This window comes from Anas platyrhynchos, chromosome 28 (genome assembly GCF_047663525.1).
Source record: "Anas platyrhynchos isolate ZD024472 breed Pekin duck chromosome 28, IASCAAS_PekinDuck_T2T, whole genome shotgun sequence".
NCBI classification, from domain to species: Eukaryota; Metazoa; Chordata; class Aves; order Anseriformes; family Anatidae; genus Anas; species Anas platyrhynchos.
In genome coordinates, this window is record NC_092614.1 from 2,093,890 (window position 1) to 2,119,801 (window position 25,912).

The window sequence follows — 25,912 nt, forward strand, 5'->3', positions numbered from 1 at the left end:
AACAAATCAGAAGCCGTGCACATCCAGGGGGTGTTTGGGGGGGGGGGGGGGGGGAGACTGTCCCTGCCACCCCCTCTGTGGCCAGGCGCGTGGCTGGCAGTGTCCCCACACCCTCTGTGTCCCCGCAGTGCCCCAGGACCCCGCACAAAGACCCCTCTGTGCGCCCTGGGCACCACGTGCGGCTCAGCCACGCGGCCCTACAAATCCCTGGGCTGGGGGGGTTGGGGGGGATTAATAGCGGACAGTGGGGGATTAAAGGCCGGGATTTGGGGGGGCCGGGGCCGGGCCAGCTGCTATTAAAGCCCCGGAGCTGGGGAGCGAGGCCAGGGCCCCGCCATGGCTCCCAGGACGGTGCTGATCACCGGCTGCTCCTCCGGCATCGGGCTGGCGCTGGCCGTGCGCCTGGCACGGGACAAGCAGCGCCGCTTCCGAGGTGAGCCAGGGGAGGGGTCCCTGCACCGGGATTTGGGGGGGGGGTCCATGCACCAGGACTGAGCTCCCTGTGCCCCCAGTCATCGCCACGGTGAGGAACGTGTCTCGGAGCGGGGCTCTGGTGGCGGCGGCGGGGCCGGCGCTGGGCAGGACGCTGGAGATCAAGCAGCTGGACGTGTGCGACGAGGGCTCCATCCGCGCCTGCCTCGACAGCATCCCCGGGCGCCACGTCGATGTCCTGGGTGAGCCCCAGACCCTTGGTCCCGTGTGTCCCACCGGCACCCTGCAGCAGTGGGGTCTTGGGGACGTGCCGTGCACCAGGGACCCTCGGTGTTGGGGTCGCCCCATGCCCCAGGAGCACCCCGCGTGGTGCTTACCCCATGCGCTGGGGACCCTCCGTGCTCCAGGGACCTTCCATGCTCCCAGTGCTGGGGATCCTCTGTGCCAGGGACACCCCACACATCAGGGAGCTCTGGGCCAGGGGTACCCCATGCGCTGGGGACCCTCCATGGTAGGGACACACCGCACCGGGGTCCCTTTGTGCCAAGGACACCCTGTGCCATGCGGACACCTTGTGCCATGGAGACACCCTGTGCTATGGGGACACCCTGTGCCAAGGACACCTTGTGCCATGGGGACACCCTGTGCCATGGGGACAAGTGCCAAGGGGACACCCTGTGCCAAGGACACCTTGTGCCATGGGTACACCCTGTGCCAAGGGGACACCTTGTGCCAAGGGGACACCCTGTGCCATGGGGACACCCTGTGCCACGGGGACAGTGCCACGGGGACAGTGCCACGGGGACACCCTGTGCCATGGGGACACCCTGTGCCAAGGACACCCTGTGCTGTGGGGACACCCTGCTGGGCACCCTCTGGACACCGGGGACCCCTGCCCTGTCCTTATGCCCCCGCTGCCCGCAGTCAGCAACGCCGGCGTGGGGATGATCGGACCCCTGGAGTGCCAGAGCCTGGCCGCCATGCAGGGCCTGATGGACACCAACTTCTTCGGCCTCGTCCGCCTGGTGAAGGAGGTGCTGCCCGACATGAAGCGGCGCCGCAGCGGCCACATCGTGGTCATCAGCAGCGTCATGGGGCTGCAGGGTACGGGGGCGACCGGGCATCCAGGGGGGGTCCTGCCCTGCCAGCACAACCCCACCAACCCCCTCCTCACCCAGGCATCGTCTTCAACGACGTCTACGCTGCCTCCAAGTTCGCCGTGGAGGGTTTCTGCGAGAGCCTGGTGGTGCAGGCGCTGCGCTTCAACGTGGCGTGAGTGCCTGGGGTGGGCGGAGGGGCCGAGGGGGGGGGGGCTCAGCCACCAGCATCCCCAGAGCCCCCTCCCCTGGCAGCATCAGCCTGGTGGAGCCGGGGCCGGTGACGACGGAGTTTGAGGCCAAAGTGTACGAGGAGGCTGAGCGCGCAGACTACTCGCAGACTGACCCCGAGACTGCCGAGATCTTCACCAAGCTCTACCTGAGGAACTCCAGGGACGTCTTCGCCAGCCTGGGGCAGAGCCCCGAGGACATCGCGGAGGTGATGGGTGCACCTGCCCGGGTGGGCTGGGCTGGCCGTGAGAGCTTAATTAGTGCTAACGAGGAGCAGCGATCACAGCTGGACCGGCTGGGCTGGCTCCTTCCTGACCCCGAGGTCCCCTGGGGCTGAGCCCTGCTGGGGATGGGATGGGAATGGGGATGGGATGGGAATGGGGTGGAAATGGGGATAGGTTGGGGATGGAGATGATAGGGATGGAGATGGGAATGGGATGGAAATGGGGATGGGATGGGGAAGGAGATGGGAATGGGATGGAGATGGGAATGGGATGGAAATGGGGATAGGATGGGGATGGAGATGATGGGGATGGGATGGGGATAGGGGCGGCGGTGATGGGGATGGGAATGGGATGGAAATAGGGATAAGGGTGGGAATGGGAATGATGGGCTGGGGTTGAGGAAAGCCTGGGACTGGGATTGGGGATGGAAACAAGGATGGATCAAGGGAGTGACGAGGTCAGGAGGGGTTCAGTAACATCCCCATGTGCAGCACACGCTGCGGGTGATCGAGGCGGCCCGGCCACCCTTCCGGCACCAGACCAATGCTGCGTACACGCCGATGGCCGCACTGAAACACGCCGACCCCAGCGGTGCCCTGATGACCGACGCCTTCTACAAACTGGTCTTCAAGTATGACGCCGTGCTGCGGCTCGGCCTCCGCGCCATCCGCCTGCTGCGCTGGAAAGCCCAGAAGGTGCAGGCGGGCGCCCGGCTGCTGGGCTTCAAATAACGCCCGCGGGCCCCCAGGGGTGGTCCGGGAGGTGTCCGGGGTGGCGGGGTGGGGGGGGCTGCACGGTGGCGAGGGGCAAGCGGGGCCAGGACCCGCGCGGTTTCACTTCCTGCTCCCGGCCCCGAAATAGCACCCACGGCGGCCGTATTAAAATCGGGAGTGGTATTTTTAACCAGCGCCGGGTGAAAAAGCGCAGCGGCTTCCTCCGAGAGTGCAGCGGCCGTGACGGGGCTGGGAAGGGCTGGCAGCTGCCCCCCCCTCCCTCCCCACCTCTCCTCGCCTCGCTACCCCCTTCCCCAGGGGGCACCTGGCTCTCCTTGCCCAGCCCCTACACCCCCTGGGCATGCGATGCCACGACCCCCCCACCCCCCCACCCTCCCTCAGCCACCAGTGGAGGCTGTGGCCTCCTCCCCGCAGCCTCTGCTGTGGGATTGGAATTGGAGCGGGGGTCCCAGGCGATGGGGGAGCTTGGCCCACCCCCTTGTGCCATCCTGTGCCGAGCCCCACAGCACTGGGACATCAGGAGGGGGACACCGGGGGGGGGTTGAGGGGGGCTGCAACACCGCGCTGCCGGGCTGGCTGCTGGGTGCAGAGGGTGCAGGAGCTGCTGCAGGGCCGGGAGCTGGGTGCACGGGGTGCACGGCGCGTCCGCAGGGTGCAGGGTGGGTGCACGGCGCAGGGGCTGGTGCAGAGCAGCTGCGGGTGCAGGGTGGGTGCAGCGTGCACGGCGGGGTTGGGTGCTGGGACAGCGGGGAAGGGGAACGGGGTGGGAGGGGGGGGGACGTAGCAAAAAAAAAAGGGGAGGGAAGCAGCAACCCTGGGCGCGGGGCGCTGGCGTGTGGGCGCTTGGCGTGACTGCGCCCGGGAGGTGAGCGCAGGGGGAAACCGCAGGGAGGCCCCGGCATGGTTCAGCGCCGCGCTTCTCAGAAGCCTTCCTGGCTCCCACCGCGCTTCCCGGCGGGTGCAGGATGGGGCAGGGATGCACACAGGGTGGGGGCACGCAGGGCAGCCCCCTCCCCAAAAGCCCCCAACCACCAGCAGCCCCCTGGGGCCGGCAGCAGCCTCAGCACCGAGCACCGGGCACCGGGCACCGGGTCCTGGCCTGTGCCACGCACGTGGCCCCCCCGGAGTCCGGATGGTTCCTGGCACTCTGGGGACAGGATGGAGGGGGAAATGTGGTTTTTTTTTTTTTTTTTTCATGATTTCCACCCCCCTCCGTCACACACACACACACACACCTCGCTCAAGTTAATGACAAAGCGGCCGTGGGGACAACGGCCCCCCCGTGGTTATGGCAACGGCGCAGCACCTGCGGGACGTGCAGGGGTGACATCAAAGCCGGCGACGGAGACGCAGCCTCCCCCTGCTGCGGTTTCTGCAGATTTGACTAACTTTCTCCGCTCCGGGGGGCAGGGACGGGGGGGGCTGCATTTGGCCCCAGGGAGCAGCGAGGGGGGGCCCCTGGGTGCAGCTCAGCAGCACAGAGCCACAGGGAATGGGACAAAAGGAGGCCAGGACCCACGGGATGCCCCCGGCACCGAGGAGGCAGCAGTGGGGCAGAGCCCAAGGAGGGGGTGCAGGATCAGCCCCAAAGCCCCTCGCAGCAGAGCTGGGGGTGTCCACAGGCCTTTCCCCCCCCCCCCTAAGGTCATACCCAGTCTCACTTCCAGCTGATGTGGGAAGGGGGGGGACAGAGCAGCAGGAGGGCAAATCTGGAGCTGGTGTGAGCTGGCTCCGGGGCACCAACAGCGGCCAAGGAGCCAGGGCCTGGCCACGGAGCATCGTCCCCATCCCACCCCAGCCACCACGGGCGCAGGGTGGGGGCTCAGCCCCAGGGAGGGAAGCGGGCTCTGCTATAAACAATCGTCTGCCGGGACTTTCCTTTCCCCTGCGTGTGACGACTGCCAGCTGCCCCCCGCACTCTCGCTCCCCCGAGGATTTCGCCGGCCGCCCAGGTGCGCCGGCTCGCTGCGATGCAAATGCGGCGCCAGATATAACCCCGGCGAGGGGACGGCGCGGCACGAGGCTCCCCGGGGGGGCACCGCTTCCCTCCCGGGGTACCGAGGGGGGGGGCATCAGGCGTGACGTGAACCCGCTGCCCCCACCGCATGGGTCGCAGCCACTGCCTCAGGCCCCTCGGTGGTGCCGGTGCCGGGCACGTGGCCGGGTGCAGGGAGCACCCAGAGGTGTCCCCTCTCCATCCGCCCCATGGGGAGGCGCGGAGGTGGCCCTCCCCGTGCACCCTGCAGCTTTTGGGGGACACCTCGAACCCTGGGGAGGTGCTGGATGGGATGGCGTGGAGCAGCCTGACCTGGAATTGGGACAAAAAGGAGGTGGGGGTGGCAGGGTCACCGCTCGCCCTCGTCTCCTGGAGCTCCCTGGGGGGAGCCGGAGCGTGGCCGGGATGCTCGGGATGCAGCTCAGCGCCGGGCAGGGCTTGCCGGGATTTCTCATGCGTTACGCAGCGTGTTTCGACACGACGGGGCAAACAAGTTCCTCTCTGCCCTATCATAATTACGGCATATCAGACGATAAGGATCTCGCTGTCATAACACCAACCGAACTCTTGTATAAGCCCGGTGCTTTAGAGAGGGGGTTTGGGTCTGGGCACTGAGTTTTTTTAGGGTCAAAACAGCCCTCATTCGGGGAAAAGCCAGGCCAGGGATGCACCAGGCTGTGGGATTCAAGGCCACAGCTCGCTGCTTCTGAGCCCGGTGGCTGGCACGGGGCTGTTGGTGCTGGAAAGGTTTCACCCCAGTGAGGGGCAAACACCTCCAGCTGCTTGCGTCTCACCAAGGCTAGGGAGGAAGTGAAGGTCGCAGACAGGATGGATCCTCCACCTGCCTTTTTTTCCTTTCCCTTTGTTTCGAGTGTGCCCAGCTTGTGGTAGGTGTCAGGAGAGCACAAGCTAAGTGTGAGCACCACCAACCTGCTAGGGCAGGGGTAAGGAAGGGCTGCAGGAGGCTGGTGGGAGCCCCCCCGAGTGTTTCTGTCTGTCTGGTGCCCCCTGGAAAGCCCGAGCCCACCGGCAGCTGGAGCAGCCACACGTCCCTGGGCAGATCCAGCCGCCCTGGACCTGAGCGTTGCCTTCCCTCCATGCTTCGCAGGGGCATCCCCCTGCATTTTACGGGGCAATCCATCAATTCCCAGAGGAATCACCCAAGCAGGATGGACCCAAAGGGCGCGTGCCCCTTCCCCACACTGCCAGGAGGATCCATGCGCCAGCAGCACCCCTGGGCACACCGGGCATCACCTGCAGACGCTCAGGATCCCAGGCACAAACCCAGCCCCGAGTATTTTCCACGGCTGCAGCTCAGCCCCCAGCTGCTGCAGGAGCCCGGTTTCGCTATTGCTGCGCTCAGCAGTGGGGTGAGGAGGGCGCCGCTTCCTCCACGCGGTGTGGAGCGAGTCCCGAAGTCTGAGCCTGCTGCCACGGGCACGCTCACGCAGCTCCTGGGGAATCCTGCAGGAATGGACCCCCCTCTACATGGGCAAGCTGGAATTGTCCCCCCCACACTCCCCGGATACTTGTCCTGTGCTGGCTGGGGACATGAGGAGCGCACGCCCTGTGTCGGGGAAGAGCAGCTTTCCTTGGCCCGTGCCAGTCCCCACTGACCAGCAGAGCCACGCTGCCCGTCCTCAGCAGCTGGAGGAGCAGCCTGCGTTATCTCTGCACCTCGGAGCGTTTCAGCACTCGGCTGCAAAGCCAGCTGGCGCTCTGCTAACCACAGCCGCCGCGGTCAGCCTGGCAGCTCCACACAGAGACACCACAGCTATGCGCCGGGCGCAGGTTTCATTCAGCTCTTTGATCTGCAGATCCACAGGGTGACGGGCTCCCCATGGCACTCCGGGACTGCTCCTCTGGACCATTCCCATTAATTTAGCAAAATTTGCCATTTGTGATCTAGATCTGAGCACTGTTATTACCTCTGCTTTCACGGCTGTACGGAACGAGCTTTGGCCAGGGGAGAGCAGCAGCTCAGGTCCCTTTAACTATCAGGTGCACGAGAGAATTTATCTAAGTTCAAAACATTTCCCTAAGTTTTGAAGCACCAAAGACTCAGCTCTTCTGACTAAAAGCCGGTTTCCTGAGCCTCCTCCCTGCTGCCTGGTGGTTAGGAATAAGCTGTCAGCAAATTAAGAAACAAAGAGCGACGGAAGAAACAGCTGCTGGAGCATGCTGCGAGAGACTGGCCCAAACAGAACTCGGTTTCACACCAAAATAACCAAACGAGGAGGGGAATTAATCAAGCTCACAACACACCGAAGTGTTGTTTTTTGTGTTTGTTTTTGTTTTTCCTGTTTTTGTGTGTCAGGTGATTTGCAAAGCCCTTCCTCTGCGCTCGGGGACCGAGCCGGGGCCGGGCTGTGGAAGGGGGGGTCCCTGCTGCCGGTGCCTGGCACAGGGTGGGCACGGGAAGCCGCAGGGACACGCTTGGGAAGCACTTAGCGAGCAACACACAGCAGATAAATGCACAGAAATACTTATTTTTTAATAGGTGACTGGGTTGAAATTCCACAATATGCCATTGTTCAACAGCAAAGCTGTACCGAGGTTACCGCCCGTTAACTCCAGAGCGCGCAGGCTGATCCCAAACAATTTTCTCCTCTCCTTAACACGATGCTGCCCGAGTAGTGGTGGGGGAGCGGCGCCTGCTGGGCCCGCTGCTGCCACAAGCTGCCTCCTTCCCTTCAGACAACCCAGCATCGCCAATGCCGAGCTTCTCGGAGGCTCCGTGGATTGCTCACCTTGCCGGGGAGCAGGGGGAGGTGGCAGAAGCCCTGCCCAGCGGTACCTGAAGTGCAGGAGTAATCTGAAGAGTGTTTTCAAGGATTCGGCAGCGACGTGAGACAGAAACCGGCGGTGCTGGGTGACATACATTCAGCAATCTGGGGAGCTTCCTGTGCAAACGACGAATTACGTTTTGCTATGTGTGACATTATTCATTTCTGCTGAACCGTGAGCAGCGTTGTCACCAGCCGCGGCAGTCGCCTCCCCCGTGAAATGGCAGCACGAGGGATGGAGTTATGGCACGATTCACGCTGAAGCTGGACGTTGGCCTAAGCCTTCCCAAGCCCCGGCTGCTGCCCAAATGCCGTCCTCGGGTGATCGGGGTTAAGCCCTTTGAGAAACCGCAGCCTCGCTCGGTCTCCAGGATTGTCGTGCTGTGACAAGGGGTGCTTGCTGCTCACTGGTCCGGGCTTTCTGATGGTTATTGGAAATGATCCTAAACCTATTTTATGGCCACGCGCATAGCGTCAAACAGGATAGCAAAATCACTCTCCTTCCTTACCCCCAAAGATGAACAGGGTCTCGCACTCCTACAGTAATTTAGGTACCCACGCACTCCGCAGGCAAACTACTTTATACTTCTTCAGACACAGCCTTACTGGGAAAAATGAACGTAATTTCCATTTTTGTACCTTAAGAATTAGGGAAAGTCCTTGAGCTAAGGTGAAAGAGCGAGCCTAGGTCAGAGGCAGGAAGGAAATTCAGCATTTCTTGACCCTTCGCACCCACCCAGGTCTCTGTGCCCCAGCCTTCCCACATGGAAAGGGATGGATCGCCACAGATATTGGCTGGCACAGCAACATCAGAAAAAGTACAAAAGCAACGTTAGTATCAAAACGTACAATGGCTGCAAAGAGTCCATCAGAACACACCTAACCCTACATTATACAAAAATACTTTGCAAGGAATAAACACGCACTCAGCAAAACTGTTATCAAACTCCTATCTCCAGCACAGTGACTAATAATACAGCTGCAGAGCAATGATTAGATTAAAAGAACTATTTTAAAAACCAGCTTCAAAGTAATTGTAAATACTCATTTTGCAAAACAGCACATTTCGCGCCGAGGGATATCCCCACGTAAAACCAGACACTGCAATTGAGCTGTCAGCTCCCACACGTTTGTCTATGCAGATTCTCACGGTAGCTGCTGTCGGGGCCGGGTGACTCCGGCCCCGAGCCCGGTGCCTTCCAGCAGCCAGGACTGGTTGGGGACAGCAGCACGGCCACGAGTTTGGGTACCGGGGCCAGGCAGGAGCAAGGCGGGGGCAGAAGCCACAGTGTGGTTTCGTCCTCGTTCTTGGCACCCATCAGACGGGAGGACTTTCCACCAGTGAAAATCGGGATTTCCCCCAGACCGTGCGGAGGAGCCAGCCGATGATCTCACCGGGTATCCCAAAAAACGCGTATTGTTAAAAGAAAAAAAAAAAAAAAAAGACAGCCCCAAATAGGTCTTGTTTCTTATTTTGCTATCGGTGAGTAAGATGCGTGTGGGGAGTGACTTCAAAGAAAGTGAACAGAAGGGTAAAAAAAATGCAAGTGTGATGGGACCGCGTGCTCTTAAGATTTTGGGGGAAAAACCTTCAAAAATGAATTAACAACCCCTCCCAGATGCATGTTTTCCAGGTTACAGGGATGAGTTATTTGAAGACCATTGGGATTGTAACAGCAAGAAAAAGCTGCTCCTAAATGCTTCTACCTCTACATCTGACCAAGCAGAGAAACTGGCAATAGGGAATAAAAACCTTTCGCACTGTTAAAAGCATACAATATAAAAACAAATGCACATTACAAAATAAAAACACCTTAAAACTGCTCTTAATTTTCACAAAAATAAAGTTCATATAAAAATCGGTCTCTGCTCCTGGTATTTATACAGTACCACTCACCACAGCAGCTAGACATAGATGCTACAGAACACTGAGTAATTTGTAAAAAATAATAAAAAAAAAAATAATAAGAAAAATAAAGGTGTCTCCTCACTCTGACACTCATTTAAAAACTGGCATAGAAAAATATTCAAGACGCTTCTTTATACTACTTAAAAACCAACCAAATGAGCCTCCCCTGAGATCTTGCAGAAAACCGGTGACCCTGGAAAATCAGTCCTTTTATTTGAGCACTACCCTGTGCTCTCCTCGTGCTATATGCGAGGAGAATTCGTATCGGTCGTGGCTCCTGTACCCGCAGACGTTGCACTCGAAGGGGTCGCGGAAGCCGTGGCAGCCCATGTGGATGGTGAACATCACATAGTCCAGAAAGAGGACGCGGCAGTGGTCGCAGCGGTAGACCCCGATGGCCTCCCCTTCCTTGTTGATGACCTTAAACGCGTCGCGCGGGCATATGGCGGGGGGCTTGATTATGTCGTAAGGCCTGGGGAAATCCTTCAGGGACTGCAGGCCGTTGCGGGCCTGGGCAGGGAGCTGGCTTTGATGGAAGGCGGGGTTCTGCCGCTCCTCGTGGTTGCTGTCAGTGTCTGTGGAGTCTTGGCCGCTGTTGTTCGGGGAAAGGCCTCTGTCGGAAGACAGGCTTTTGTCCCTGAGGAGGCCGTGGCTCTTCTCGGCGTCCTGCGGGGTGCCGTTGGGCACGTCGGCGCGGGTCAGCGGTATGGGGTACAGGCTGCTGATGACGGGAACCATCTCAGAAGTGGGGGCCGGCGGCGTCTGCACGAGGGGGCGCAGGGCTTCGGCCCCGAGGTAGGTGATGGCGTTGTTTATGGCCTGGTCCATCATGCGTCCCTGCATTATGTCGCTTTCCTTGTCGTACATGAAACCTGAGTTGTAATTGACATCAAAGCTGTGTCGCTTCTCACCTGCAAGAGAGGAGATGCGTTACCAGGGAGGTCAAAGCAGCACTTACTAAGCTCTGTGAAGCTCTTCCAAATGGCAGGAGGCTCTGGACAGCAAAGAGGAATGAAATATTGTCTGCAGAAAAGAGATATTCATATACAAAAGCAGGTTTTTGTTGACTTTTTTTTTTTTTTTTTTTTTTTTTTTAAGGACCAGGCTTGGAAGCAAAAATCTAATAAAGGAGGTGGAGAAGACGGTTACTGAACGAATCATCAACAAATTTTTAAAATTATTCTGGGATTTAAGGGAAAGGAGAGCATAAAGAAAAGTTTCCAGAGATTAATTACTCCCATCTTTTTCTAGAAACAAAAAAGTTAAGTAATCATTAATGAAAATACTCGCGGAAGAGCTAACTGATAATGAACCAAAATACTCCATTTTTGGTACCAAGACTGCAACCTCTCCTTCCTGGCTTTGTCCTGAGAAGCACACTCCTCTCCGACAGAAATGGTGAAGACAAACACTGGCTGAGATTTGGTGCGGTTTTCATTACTTTTTCCCCACCTGATAGAGTCTTTTACGTATCCTTGTACCCTGCAATCAATCCCCCCCGCTATCTCAGGGCAATTTCAGCTTCCTCTGCACCAGTTTTCTTTGAACTCTGTACAGGTCTTCAGACAGCCTAACAAGGGCAGCTCTGCGTGTGTGTACAGAACTGCACATTTAGGGTCATTTATATGGGGCCAGCAAAGGAGGAGCAAAACAAAACCCTGTCTGGGTGTGCTGGTGCTTTGCAAGCTCTCGATTAGACGGTGTGGGAGGAGAGCTACGAGCACGTCTGAATTTCTGCCCATGTCTTCCCAAAATAGGGGTAAGGCACGGGAGGGTGGTGTGGGCAGCACACTGGCACTCGTTTTCTCCATGCCAGGTGCAAGGAGGAAATAAAAGTGCACCCCAAAAGAGCCAGAGTCACTTTTTCATGAATAGCTAGAAGTAACTAACTGAATTCTGTGGTTACATAAAACAAAATCGTTCATAGCTTTTAAGAAAAAGGACCAGACCAAATGTTTCATGTGCAAGTGACTTGCAACCATCAGATCCACTAAATCTTTTAGTTACGGTAACTGGAGTAGTGCAGATGTTTATCAGTCACCTGTCAACACCATGACTCAATGTATATGAAACTCTTCAGGTTTCACTGCAGAGGCAGAAAACCAGGAGCTCACGTTTCTCGTATAAAACACTCAAAAAGGTTAGCGAACCACAAGAGTGTAACTGCTTCCAACCCTCAACAAAACTTGTGATCCATCTTTACACAGAAGGAAACAAAATGATATAGCACATTGGCGTGACTCATACAGCCAGCTCCAAGCAAGTGAGAACTGTGAACAAATTTGAAATTAAAAAAGTAACAAAAGCAAAAATATACAGGACTCCCTGTAAATCTGGGGCTAGGAGTCACTGACTTAAGATTAAAAAGAAAAGGCAAGGTATGATCCCTGAGGCTCTCACTCTTTTGTTATTCCACTGTTCTCGTAGCATTTTAAAATCCCCCACATAGCCTATTTGGGCTGTATAAATTCCCAGTTATATCAAACGGAGCACAAACACCCAGATGCTCTTTTGGCAGACAGTCACATCGCGTTGCTGTGCACTTTCTGAAGGCCTCTACATGGCACGTGAGAAGGGGGCTCCCTGTCTCAGCAGGCACCCCACGGCAAGCACACTGCTGCCTTCAGTGCCTCAATAGGATGCCAATATTTAGGTAGGACAAATCTGCATGAAAGTGCCGCAGAAAACGCCAAGCATTTATCCAGAATAATCCAAAGCATGGCAGGGATTTGCAAGCCCACAGATGGGGGGGACCACTCTCGATTCGCCACCACCACCTCTCCTCCACAGAATACAGCAAACCTGCCAGGGAACGGGACAAAAAGCAGGAGCAGTGCTGCGGTCAGAAACAACGGCGTTCAGGGCAGAGAAATTGGGATCAAAGATTCAGAAAAAGGGAAAGCAGCATGTGGCAACTGGGGGATGAGCAAGACAGACTCTGCCTACAGCCGTTGATGTTTTATTTTTGTAGCTGGCAGGACAATTTATTAATTATTCTGAGTGAAGTTGCTATCTGTACCACAAAATTACTGCAAAATACTAAATTAAAAATTAAATTTACGGGGTTCTCTATTGTTCACTTACAAAGCAGCCACCAGTTAGCTGAACATCTTTCCTCTTTTTTTTTTTGTCTTGTCTCAGTGCAATGCAAAAAGCTTTCCCCTTCAAAATTCACACATGAGCCATAGCGTATGACACGTTCTCATGTGCTGCTCAGTGATGCTTCACTCGCTCTAAAATGTGCATCAATTTTTATTTTTGCAGCCTGATGAGGTGTGGACACTGGAAACAGGGAGTGAACCTGTTTCCTGTCGCTGTGCTAACCAAAGCAGACAATTTCTCATTAGACTTTGCGCACCGGGGGATACTGGTGTTTGCTAATGTGTCAGAACAGCACTTTTAGCACTATGAGAAATTTATTTTTACTACTGGTCTCAGGGAAAACTTGTTTCTAAAAAGGGCAGAATAGAAGTCCACAGGCCGGATGCTCAGCTGGTGAAAACCAGCAGAAATGCACTCACTGCACCAGTTACTTAGACTTGGATGAACTTCAGATACACCCCCACGAGTGTTTGATACAGCACAGATATCTATTCTGCTGGACTTTTTTTTTTTTTTTTTAATTTTTTTTTAGTATCTGTTCATTAATCAAACCAGGAAGTACAAAAAGCCAGGCTTTGTACATTTAGTCCACACACATGCAAAACAGAAAACCACAGCAAAATAAGAAATGCAAAATGATAAACTTCCTTTCCCATCCTTGTTCCCTAATAATTCATGGAAAGGCTGAGGACAGAATCTTTGCAGCAGCCTTTGAAGAAGGGCCTGGTGCAGAAGTTAAGAATCAAGTGCATGGTCTGCTGATCTGTGTCCTTCTTTGAGACTTGTACTTGTGCACAAGGTAGCTACCAGAGAGGAAAAAATAAAAATAAATGAATAAATAGAGCGGACAAGACTCCTCCTGCTTGTATGAATCTCTACAGAGACCTCAAATAATAATAAAGTTGGTTTTTTACCCACTCAATAGCTTTCATTCACAGAAATGAGCCAAACAAAGATGCCTTGTTAGTACACATCTCTATCCCTTCTTCCTGACAAAATGAAAAATCAGCACTCGTTCCGAGAACGCCGTTTCCCAAGAAATCACAAAGCTGTCCTGGCAGATTCGCACTCCTACACATGCAGTTCAGAAAGTCACAGAAGTCAAATCAAGGTCGGACAGGCTGCTCTTGCAAACACCCTTCCCAGGGATAAAAGGGACCGGGTGAGTCATTTTTTCACACATTACCTAACAAGAACATGCCAATCATAGAGGTTGTAGAAAAACAGTAAGTTCCCGAAATCGGTTGTCTGCAGACTGCACTGCTGAGGACAATCCCAAATCAGAAAAGAACCTGTTCCATATGAGCATGGTAAAACAAATCAGACACCGTGCTTGTGCTCGACTCTGAGCACAGGCTGAGTGGTTGCGTCCTGCACAAGATGTGTTCAATAAAACACACAAAGATCAAGCTGATAGCCATTGTAAAACATGACAGCGTGAAGCTCAACTCAGTACCAAAAAAAAATAAAGGAAGCTGAAGATTTTCAAAAACACTTGCATTAGTATTACTTTTTGAATCACAACATACATGCCAGGTCCAAGTTACAGAGTCGACAGTTTCAGTATTAGGTACCCAAAGGCACTCAGCTGGAGTGGCAGCATCACTCATTCCTCTATTAGAAGGTGACCTTTTAAAACCTTTTTTTAAAAAAAAGATGTCTAAATAAATGTTACCGGTTTTAGCAGATGGAGAAAGCCCAGCGCTACCCACCAAATCCAGCCAGGATTACCGCCAAAGTTACCTGCAGGAATTGCTTGCACGTACACACGGGTTTAGCAGCACAGCTTTCCTAGGCTGGGACCTCAGCCCCGGACACCCGAGACATCCTCAGCCCCTCTGATTGATCGTGGGTCCCCCCAGGCAAGGGTTGATCCCTGCCTGCACCCCCCCGCCTCTCTGCTCACGTGCGCCAGCATCAGCCACGGGGCCCTGCTCGCAGGGGAAATTTTAGGGTGAGAGAAAAACATTGAGCACTGGGTGCACCCGTACAGGCTGCTACGAACCAGACCTTATTAGCAGCTGTATAGCATGAGCACCAAGTCAGGGCTCCACTCGGGACACGAGAATTGCATTTTACTTCGTTAAAAGGCGAGCTGATGGAACGAGACCAGCCAAGAGGATCGGGCGCTCACGGCGACACAGAACCTGCCGAACTCGTACTCCACATCCCCAGTATGCAAAATCCTGATCATATACAATTAAATGCAAAGAAAATGCTCTGGAAACATCTTGCAGCTTGAGTTACCACAAGAAAGGATCTGATATTTTTTTTAAATCATATTCAAATTCAGCAGATGACTAACAGCAATCCAATACTTTTCTGTCTTTAGGCCTTATTCCACACATGCATCCTGCAAGTAGCTTCAGCTCCTGCTTACTAGAACAGGAATTCAGCTCTCAGCAGCATTACACGCTCCTGTTCTCCTGTGAAGAACCCAGCAAATGCATAGGTACAGAAAACAACACACGGAATCTCATAAGAAATATTTATAAATTGACTACAAAATAGATACAAAGCACAGTAGCAGATTAAATCCCGTTCTCAAGCATTTGTTAGAACACAATCCTTCAATCAAAACTCTACAAGTAACTAAAACACATCAGAAAATCCAAGTTACTGTATTCATATTTCTTGAATTAGATTGCAAGCTTGAAAAGGACATTTAAAATAAGCAGAGGCATTGTACTATAAACCACCAACTTTTTGCAGATTTAACTGTTGCACATGAAAAGGTTTTTTGTTCTTACCAATAAATTTCTGAGGCATTGAGCTTTTTCGCTTTGCCACGTTGCTTGCTAGCCTGTCCAGCACAAGGGCTCTTTCACTCCCCATCTCTGCCTTGATGTGCCTTGCCTCCACGTTTGCTAGTTTGGAAATGTGAAAAGAAAAAAAAAGAAAAAAAAGTAGGTGAAAAGGAAAAAAAAAAATCAGAAAAAAAAGAAAAAGGAAGAAATGAATGGTCTAATCTCCGGAGTTTGCCACGCTAACTGGAAGGAAACAGTTTGGAGATCTGATGTAAACTTGTTTTGTTGCTTTTTCTGTCGTTCTTGCTCTCTGCGTCTTGGGCATCAGCTGCGGTCAGTGGAAGCAAGCACAGAAACAGACACCGATCTTGCAGTCCTGAGCGCACGCAGGGAGATCACAAACCATACAAAACCAATTTCATTAGCAAAAGGAAGTGCAAAACAAACAGGCTGGACGGGTTGGTTACAAAATGTAGAAGGAGACAGAACCTTTGTTAGCCTTTCTTTTTGATTCTGAGTAATAAGAACCGTGACACCTGCAGAGCGTCCTGTCCTAGTGCTCCAAAACGTCAGTACAGGACCTCCTGGCCCCTGGCTGCACTGCTTTAGATATCAGTCACACCGAGATGTCTTCTCAACTAAAAACTTGTATAAATACTTCAGTGCTCCAATAAAATAACATAATTTTTCAATATTCACTTATAACTTTTTTTTTCTCAAATATCAGCATCACTTAATCTTTTTTCTAGCAGCTAGAGCTAATTGAGAACCTTTGCTCTTTGGCACCCTTATAAGCATTAGGTATTTTAAAGCCCATTCAAACCTGCAGAATTTCTAATTTTAGGAAAAAGTGCACGTGCCCTAGGATCAATCCCTCGAGACTGGGCCACCGTTTTAAGGATTTTATTGTTTTCCAGAGCTTTCCTCTAGCTGTGGCACCCAGTGCCCAGCATTTCACGGAAATAACTGCTCGCTCTCGACCTCATGGAGGCTGCACGGGTTTCGAGCTGGATCAGCCACGCCGAGGAGGACTGCCACCTCATATCACTACTGCCAGACTAATATTGAATATAGCTGCCGTGGCTTCCCCCCACGAGCCCTGCGCTCGCCTCAAGAACAAGTATCGGTAGTGGTGCTTCATATTAAAGCTGCACTAAGAGGTGCAGCCATGGGGACCGCTGGGGTGACAACCAGACAGCTTTTAAGGGACTGCCCATGCCTTTGAGAGCTTGATAGCTAAATAGAGGCGAGTGAGGATGAGGAAGGGTCACCGATTTTGTCAAGGTAATAGGAAAGGTCAGGTCTCATGGTGGAAGAATCCTGGCTGTTGTTATGGTACTAGTGCACCCAGATGCCTTAAATGAATAAATAATTAAATAGATAAATATATAGATAAATAAATAGATAAATATGTAGCATAATCTACATAAGAGACAAGCAATGCCAGAGGAAAATGATCCAAATGCTTTGGTGTCACTTCAGCCCTGCTAAGTGCAGTTATATTGAGTATTGGACTTAAAATACAGTTTTCTAAGTACAAGTGATAAAACTGCAATATCATCCTTCCACAGCTCAGTGTGCAGCGTTTCCCTATAAATTTTAAAGTCACTCCTTACTTGTTTATTGTGACTGTTATTGATATCAGACGAGTTTCAGTCAGCACAAACCATGACTCACCAAACCTCAGCAGAACTATTTGTTAATGTTTGTACAGCACTTTGCAAATGTAAAGTGCTTCATAAATACTCCATGCCACACGAGCTAACTACAAATATGACTCAGGATGGTTGGGATAATAGGGCTCAACACAGCACTACGTTAAGCCTGTTTCACCAGGCTGTAACCCTATTATATACATGATGGCCAGACTCAGACAGCACGCATACAAAATGCCTTAAAGATAGTAACGTGTTGTTTTTCTCGTCTGATTTTGATTCCAAATTACTCTAATGTGTTTAGAAGCTTACATAAATACATAAAGGGGGCAATCTCAAAGTTCATTTTAGGCTAAAATGCAACTGCTCCCAGCCTGAAGCACCAAGCCACTACCTACCCGTGTACACGGAACTACACAAAACATCAAATTAAGTTGAAACTGTAAGGGAAAGTTAGGCAGACCATAGTCATCCGCTTTGGATTTTGGCCAGAAACCCGAGTAAACTTTTAAGAATAATGTCACGGTATTTTTAATTTCAGGACTCGTGTTCCAAAAACTGGAATATCCCTTCTGAACACTTCAGATTATCTTCAGATAACTGCACTTCGAGGGTTGAACTATCCCCAGCCCACTCAGATTACAAGTAATTAATAGGTTGTGATTTTTTTTTAAAAGAAATTCCACAACTACTTTGAGCAAGATAATGATAACGTCATACATTTAAAACCTTATATTGTAAACAAAAAAGAAAAATATGAAAAATGCACTATTCATCATGCCTTAACAGCAGCTCCCTAGTCCCTGCCATTTCTTCATTTGTTTTGGTTATTTTCTTCTAGTTCTTCTTTTTCCTCAATCTTTAACTTTTTGAGTTGTTGCACTATCAAAGCTCAAATTTCCCATTTTCAGACATTTTCAGAATCTTTTTTCTGTCTCTTCTGACAGAACTCAAAGAGCAAAGTTTCTGGGAGCCCCCCCCAGCCAGGGAACACACTGGAAGCCACATGTTATCAGTGCCTGCTTGTCTTTTCAATGTTATTTATGCGCCATCAAGGGAACTTCATTAAATTAGTGTCAAAAGGGCAGACAAGCAGCTTCCTGCAGAGGTAACAATAGTCTTTACTCAGACGAGATTGCTGAAGAGACAGTAACTATTGACCTACATAATATGTTCTGGGACATCTGTAAGCATCAATCTTCCAGCCTGACGCCTGTCTGCCATTTCATTTTAAAGCTGAGAGTTTTCCTTTCACCGTAAGATTTTCTACTCCTCGCCAATGGCCATTTTTTTCCTAAAGAACTAAAAACCCTCTTTTTATGGGCCATAAAAGGCCTTGACAATGTGTCCATAATACAGCCCTGGGGGAAACAGACTCTGCTCCCATTGAGGCATAGGTAGCTCCATAGGTCCTCTCCCTTCTCAAAGGCTGATTTAATGATCTCACCCCTCTCTTTCTCCTGGGTCACTTACTAAACAATCCAAGAATAATATTTAGCATTTAGGAAACATTTTCTCTCTCTCAAAATTCTCCAAACTCTGCTCAAAGAAAGAGAGAAATAATCACGTCCTGTTTCCCTCCTCGATTACCTTACCCACTGGATGATTCCACTGTGCACTGTGACATTAATTTAACGAACTAATTATCCAACTATAACATGTATCTAAAAATAAATCTCAGGCTGGACTGACAGAAACGATCAAGCACTTTGCTCAAAGACTAAGAGCTGGATAGTCGTAAAGCAAATCCACACTTCCAAAGCACTTGGCCCGTTTCAGCCGGTGATCCTGAGATGCCCTGCGAGCTAAATACTTCTGAGGGTTCACCAGAACAGCCAGAAAACAACAAAAAGGCTAAGTGTGCTGAAAAAAATCCTGCAGACTGATCAAATCCCCACTCCAGATGCAGGGCAGCATCTCCTGCTTCCCAACAGCTTCCCAACCTCTGCTCAACCCCCTGAGCTCTCAGCAGTGTTTGAGAGCTGCTGCCCGCCACTTTCGTAAATTTTTTTGGGGGTGAAAAATGTAACTTATTCACTACAGAGGAGTGCTTGTGTTTTGTCTGCTGGCGATTACAACAAGCCACCTCCCCAGCCAGCAGCGCTGCTCGCCCTAACGCCCCGCTGTGTATGTGCAGGGTGCAGGCACTGCTCTTCCAGCCCAGAAGACGAATGCACCATCACTCAGCCTGAGCTGAATTGTTTCCATAGTGTGGTTTCTCTCACACCGTAAATGTGAGCATAATTTTTAGAACATGCGGGCATTGTTAACAAAACCCTAAAGTACAAAGCGGAGCTCAAATTAGAGGCATTGCTTCCTGTAGCATCTCGATGTGGTCACTAAATAATGGAGAGTGGAACAGAGGTGGGTTATTGTGCAATGAGAACAACGCGACCAGAGATCGCTATCAGGGACTGAGCAACACTCTGAACAATATTGTTACATAAAACTTTTCTTTCTCAAATATTTCCACACTGCTAGGTTTGGGACGTGCAAACCTCACTTTAAAAAGCAACAAGCAGGGTAACTGCAGTCCTGATGCTGCTTAATGCTTTAATTAATGGCGTGGATGATGGCACACTGAGCACTTAATGATGGCTCCATGTGAGGAGGTTGCAAGGACTTCAGAACAGAGGGCCAAAATGCAAAATGATGCAGGGAAGTAGGAAAATAAATAGTCAGAAATCCTAAAACAATGTTCACTAAAAACAAAAGCAAAGTACTACACTTCAGGAAAAAAAAAAAAAAAGCACTAAATGACCTCCCAAGGTCCTTTCCAGCCTTCCCTCCCTCTGGTTCTGTGATCTAACATACTGCTGATACCAGAAAATTGAATGGAAATGCCTCAGCAAGATTGGAGTTCCTGTTTTTCATAAAACTTACTACACTACTAAAAACACCACAATATTTTGTAAGGCGTGAAGGTCTTAAAGGCATCGAGTACAGCCGTATCATGTCATACTGGAAATTTACATTTCCTCTGTGGCCAATTTAAAGCGCACCGTACTGCTTTAGAGTACTCCACTGCAGATTCTGGATAACTGAAACATTGCTATTCTGAAACGAATATAAACAAAGAATTATTTCAAATCAGGAATCTATAGTAGGTATCATGTTTTCCATTTTCACATGGTGGACATAAAGTGATTGCCATCATGAGAGCACGTACTGTAACATAAAACCACAGTTACAATATGTATGGGTTCTCATGAAAATCAAAACTTGCTGACACTCACACAACCATTTACTTTTACTAATGCTCTAAAAAAACATGCCACTTGCTGAAAAGAAGCTACTCCATGAAACACTACTAAATCATTGTTTCTTTTTGACTTTTTTTTTTTTTTTCAGGGGGGCGGCATGTGTCACTGCCTGACCGCCAGCCTATTCTGCCCAGGGTGAAGATTCTCATGCACACAAAGTTATCACTGCATATCAATGGGTATTCACACCCAGCTTGGGGGCTGGCTTGTGATGATGCCAGCACAGTTTTTGCTTGATAATCACATCACCAAACACAATTTTTTAATTCTTATTAAATGGGCTTTGTTAACGTCGTCATCTCTCTAAGTGCAATTTTACACTTTTTTTTCTTCTCTGAAAACTCAGCTTCACGTTTCCCCTGAAAATAAAATGCAATTTGAAAGTCACAACCCAAACTAGGGAGCCTGATGCTTTAAAGGTTGGTTGTTTTTTTGGGGGGTGGTTGGCTTGGGTGTTTTTTTTTTTATTTTGTTTTGTTTTAAGGCTGGATATCAAAAAAATGGGAACCTGAATTCTGAAACTGTAGCCTTAACTCTGCTGTGAGTTGGCTGTACAATCTTTTGGGAGATCACAACCATTCCTCGCCTCTGTGACTGAGGAAAGTAATTCTTTCCTGACGTACTGGTGTATTGTGAAACTTAAAATCGCACAAGTTCATTTTCGGATTGGAAATATTCAGGTGAATAAGGCTCAAAGATTACGGCAGTTATTTTTCATCAAAATATTTTCAGAACTGCAGCACTGAAACTGTGAAAAGGGAAATTTAAAAAAAAAAAAAAAAAAAAAAGGAAGAAAAGTGTTTGATACATTTCACCTTCATCCTTTTTCAAAGACAGCCCTATACTTAAGGAAGTCCTTTACCCCTCGCTACTTTGCAGGCCGATCTGTCAGCGACCTGCAGGACTTCACCCCATTTCCATGCCCTGGGATCGTGCCACTAACGCTTCTGCAAATTCTAACTAATTCTGACCAACAGCCCTTCATTTTCTTTAGAACAAGGATCAAAGAGAGCCACGTGAACAACTGCTGTCAACAACTACAGGCGTCAACTCATCCAGCACAATAAGCAGCATAATGGCATTAATGTAGGAATAATTTAACATACTGTGAGTGTCACCTACAGAAATGCTGCGTGGAAGGTACTTCAGATGTTTTATTCAAAGTAACTGTGAAATAAAAAAGTGATTAAAATAAAAGCATTCTTTAACTAGCTGCCTGAGGGATGCATTAAACCAGACCCTTTTATAAGATGTTACAGCCCCTCAGGTTACTGAAAATGATTGTAGTAAAAACTATTCTCAGGCTGTGAATTAACAGCTTACCAGATGCCCTTTTTAAGCACTGTAATGTACCAAAAAAAAGAAAAAAGAAAAAAAAGAAAGGGGAGGCACTGTGTAACGTGATAAACTCACCAGCCTCACACATGCCAGCGTTCTGCAGGTAGGTACGGCACCGCTCCTTGTGCTCCTCCAGCGAGCTCCTCTGCTTGTAGCTCCTGCCGCAGAACTCACACTTGTAGGGCTTCTCCACTAGAAAAACCAGAGAGCAGCATGAAATAACCACAGGGGACCCTAAAACGCGCTCCCCCTGACATTCCCGCATATGGTTACTGATAACATAAATGGAGAATGCTTTAAATTTCTGCTAAGTTGATGGGCGTTGTGATTATGACAAAATCAGGGTTATATGAGGGTGAAGCCCACCAGATACCCAAAGGACTCGCACAGCCCTCCTTGCCCCGCTAGCTCAGTGCCAAAAAAGAGGCCTCGCAGTCAGACACAGCCCTTGGGAGCCCAGAGCCCTGTGCCCTTGGCACAGCTTCCCTCGGGAAGCCCAAAAGTGCCACGGCTGGGACCACAACTGTTCCAACTGCCCCATTTTGGTCCCGGCTGCACTGATGTTTTTAAGGATCTCACGAATTTCAAGTTGAGCCAAACCCATTTGTGAGGTTTACTTCATTTCCAAAGGCATTAATTGTACAGCAAATTATGCTCCTAATTCATTTAAGCAAAAACAAGCCTGTTTGAAACTCAAGATAACCACGCCGCCTTTCCCAGTGCGTCATCTAAGACTGGAGGCACGCCCTGAATTATTTCATGACTGCTTCACCAACAGACATTCCCTAACACACTTGGGCACAACGTCATCGCGAATGCAAGCAGCCTTGCATCATGTACTGTGCAAGAAGACCATGCTGCCTAATGGCAATGCAACTGTTCGCTCATTCGTGTGATTCACTTAAGGAGATTTCCCTTCTGCTGCTTAATAAGCCAGCTCTTAAAAGCTTCAGTCACGAGCCCCTGATGTGTCTGAAGCGTGATGTTTTTTGGGGGGGGGACGGTCATGACCACTGTGCTGGGTTCTTGATCAACTCAGAATCTCATTTCCTCATGTAAGGTAATCCCATTTTTAACTTTGATTCTTTGCGAGGTTTATTTTATTCCTGTTAAATGCAGTGCAGAGATAACACTTATAATTTAGAACACCCCGATATGACACAGGATATACACAAATCAAAGAGCAACCGTGACCTGGCTCCTAAAGAACTGCAGGAATTCAGGTTAATCAGTTTATACCTGGCTTGTTATTCAAGTCACCTCAGCCCTGTGCCTCCATTCCTCCCATCTGTGGAATGGATGCAATACCCTACCGGTGTTGAGAAACACCGCTGGCATTTGTTCAGCACGTTAAGACATTCAGATGAAAGGCACTACACAACAGCGAGGTGTTAAACTGGCAGCAACCTTCTCTTTGATTACGCTCCAAGTTATTCGAATGGCTCGGGATGGGACTGGAAGAAAACCCCAGCAAAACATTTTCTCGCTGCTCCTCAGGACCCGAGCTTGTGAAAACAGCGGGGAGGCTCCGAGGCTGCTCTCTCCTCACCGCACCCAGCTGTGCTGGTGGGATTTCCCTGCTCTGTCCCCACCTGATGATGCTGAGCCCGTTCCCCACCAGCACAGCCGAGGGGTCTCTGCCCTTTGGCGATGCTTCGGAGCTCAGCAGGCTGAGCAGACCTCGCTGCCTGCTCTGCTTTCCACGCCTCGTGTCCCACTGACACACATCTGAAACACGTGAAGTGCCTTTGAAGTCACTTACCAGAATGTGTCCTTAAGTGACCTGTTAGCGCATCCCTCCTTTGGCAGGCATAACTGCAAAGATGACATTTAAAAGGTTTTTCCCCTGTATGTAGTTTAATGTGGCGGAGGAGGTTTCCCTTCTGAGTAAAGGAAGCTCCGCACTGATTACACTGGAATGGCCGTTCACCTTAAAATGACATACAAAAAAGGACATTTAATGGTTATGTGGGTATCACGCTATCCTCAGACCCTTTCCTTTTTGGAAGAGGAAAGAATGAGAGACTCAATCACTTTTTGCCTACAGAAACACACACAGCCCTTCCATTGACTTCAGTGGGAGTTACATGCAGCTCTGGTGTCAGAGCTTCGTGCAATATATGCATGGCTATGGAAAACAACGTACAGACTTTCCCATGGAAAGAAGTGTTCTGGAGGAGGCTGATTCCAACAAGCCAGCAGTTTTTAGAAAAAGAAGTCTTATCTCACTGCAGGTCAAAACCTAAAATGCTCGTTGGTTTGTTGCCAAAGTAAAGCACAAAGAGAAATACAGCACACAGACTGGAAATGGCAGCAGAAACCCAATCTAACTTGTGTTTTGTGGCTGACACGATTAAACAACATAGTGCCTTTCATCCAAAATTCTTAAAATGCCTCACAAATTTGCGTTTACTAATACCGAATCCCGATAGGAAGAAAGATGGGTGAAGTGAGGCACAGAAAAGTGAGGAACTTGCCAGAGATCACACGCGGAGTCAGGGACAGAACAAGGAAATCCCAATTTTGGTAACCTTTTCTAAAAATAGTCTACATTACAAATTGTTATCCTGTCAGTATTTAGCTCTTGCAAGAATAATATAGGGATATTTACCAGTGTGGCTACGCTTATGAACCATCAAGACATTGAGGCTAATGCAGGCTAATCCACAGATATCACAATTCATTTTTCCACTAGCTGGCCTGATGTTGTCATATGAACCAGAATGTCTTTCCAGTTTAATGCTCTCATATTCGTTATATTCTCTGGGATAGGTGTAAGGTATTTCAGATTCTTCTGGGTTTTCCATAGGCTCTGAATTTAAAGCACTCTCCTCTCTGTCACTGTATTCACCTTTCACTTTAACATCATCTGCAGGTAAAACAAAGCACACAAATCAAGAAAATGATCATTTCAGATACCATGAAGTCTCTTTAAAAAAATCACCAGAAATTACATAAAATTACATCAATAATTTCCTTACAGTTTTACGGAAACTCACAGAGATAAAGAAATGCAGTTAAGACGTGAATCTTCATAGGTCATACATGCATAGTGATACTCACAATGAGATAACCTTTAAAAATATTGACCTATTTATTATTACCTTTGATGGATAACTTCCTTCTGCAGATTACAAAAGCATAATACAGGACAAACTTCTGTTCTTGCAATTACAGGGTACTATTCAGAATATAAAATAAAGTACTTGTTTCTACACCTGGCCATTAGCCTACAGAAATGAGTGCCACAAGATTTTCCTATGAATTGGAAATACAGAAAGACATGTTAAAAGGGATACTTGTAACTTCCCGTGGAACTTTCAAGCATGCCTAAAAAAAGTCTGATCCAGTAAGACCCTGAGTTTCCCATGGTAAAGATTCTCATCAATTAATCCCAACCAGTAATCTGAATCTTCACTTGCAATTGCAATTTTCATCGAAAGATCTCAAATGTTTCGAGAAGCATTCGATAATCCTGATACCCGTATTGAAGACTGCTGTATGAGTAAAACCAGTAAAGGTAGTAAAGATTGCCTGATAAATAAATACATTGCAGAAATGTTACAGGATTTGTCCAAAGTCACATTGCAAGCACACAGCAAAGACCACGAAGACTCTTGAAGACCAACACGGCCTTGAGTAGGTTCCTGACCCTGCTGCTGTGTCCAGAGAAAATTCTGGAATCAAAGGCATCGCCTCATATTAATGCAACTTCACGACAAGAGAAGAATGGAACAAGTAGCTAATAATTTACTAACAATAATGTTCCCATGAAAAAATATCAGCAAAGGGCTCGCACTACATAAACTGCTAACGATTCCTAACTATTGCTGGATTTCTTCTCTGCTATTAACTCCAGCATTACCAGCACGCTCATTAAAATCCTTACTAATTGATGGGGCAGCCTTTTTTTTCTGCTTGAAGTGGACTTTTCTATCTGGATAGGAGCTGGGTTATGGCTGAAACTCGAGTTATGCCTCAAGCTACTAAGTGAAGAAAAGCATTAAGAGATAAAATACACTGTTTCCTGTTTGAAAGTATTGTTCTCATGGGCACCTGCTCCTCTCTCAGACTGAGGGTTAGACAGTTAAATATGGCATTTAATCACTTGTCCTTTCTCCAAAGTACAGAACATGGACTGCTGAATATGTATTAGCTCCGGTTCTGAGTAATAAACCACATCAAATGCTGAGAACAAACAATGGGTGACAGCGAAAATGAGGTGGCAACATAAAAGCAAGCACTGAAAAATAAAAATCTGGCAGCCAATACTTTCACGCAATCAAAATTTTCAAAAATATTTTGGTGATAACATCGCTCCTCTAGCCTTGATGCTTGCACTGAGCCCAGCCGATCTGTCTTACTCTGGGCTAAAGTGAATGGAAGGGGGGGGGGGAA

At 49.5% G+C, this 25,912-nt stretch overlaps 2 protein-coding genes across 17 annotated transcripts in view; one reads left to right on the forward strand and one right to left on the reverse strand.

Moving 5' to 3' along the window:
• The first annotated feature begins 220 nt into the window (after positions 1–220).
• On the forward strand, positions 221–2,899 carry RDH8 (retinol dehydrogenase 8). The gene is made up of 6 exons (XM_027445741.3): positions 221–433; positions 513–674; positions 1,357–1,536; positions 1,611–1,704; positions 1,785–1,968; positions 2,476–2,899. The coding sequence occupies exons 1-6, from the start codon at positions 337–339 to the stop codon at positions 2,713–2,715; spliced, it is 957 nt and encodes a 318-aa protein (XP_027301542.3). The 5' UTR covers positions 221–336; the 3' UTR covers positions 2,716–2,899.
• A 4,284-nt stretch (positions 2,900–7,183) lies between these two features.
• Positions 7,184–25,912, reverse strand: part of IKZF3 (IKAROS family zinc finger 3) — a 40,123-nt gene continuing 21,394 nt past the window's right edge. For 11 of the 16 annotated variants that reach the window (XM_072028790.1, XM_072028794.1, XM_072028791.1 and 8 more), the window contains 5 exons: positions 24,126–24,383; positions 23,277–23,444; positions 21,590–21,706; positions 15,262–15,378; positions 7,184–10,320 (listed from right to left, as the gene is read on the reverse strand). In XM_072028790.1, the coding sequence (XP_071884891.1) occupies positions 9,620–10,320; positions 15,262–15,378; positions 21,590–21,706; positions 23,277–23,444; positions 24,126–24,383 (1,361 nt within the window). In that variant the 3' untranslated portion in view covers positions 7,184–9,619. The remainder of the gene's footprint in view (positions 10,321–15,261; positions 15,379–21,589; positions 21,707–23,276; positions 23,445–24,125; positions 24,384–25,912) is intronic. The other 5 variants (XM_038168843.2, XM_038168842.2, XM_072028788.1 and 2 more) reach the window with 4 other exon arrangements.

Excerpts from the sequence above, each read along its gene's own strand:
- RDH8 (XM_027445741.3), top strand. The coding sequence starts at position 337 with ATGGCTCCCAGGACGGTGCTGATCACCGGCTGCTCCTCCGGCATCGGG. Across the intron at positions 1,537-1,610 it reads CAGCGTCATGGGGCTGCAGG|GCATCGTCTTCAACGACGTC; the intron begins GTACGGGGGCGA and ends CTCCTCACCCAG. Across the intron at positions 1,969-2,475 it reads GCCCCGAGGACATCGCGGAG|CACACGCTGCGGGTGATCGA; the intron begins GTGATGGGTGCA and ends CCCCATGTGCAG.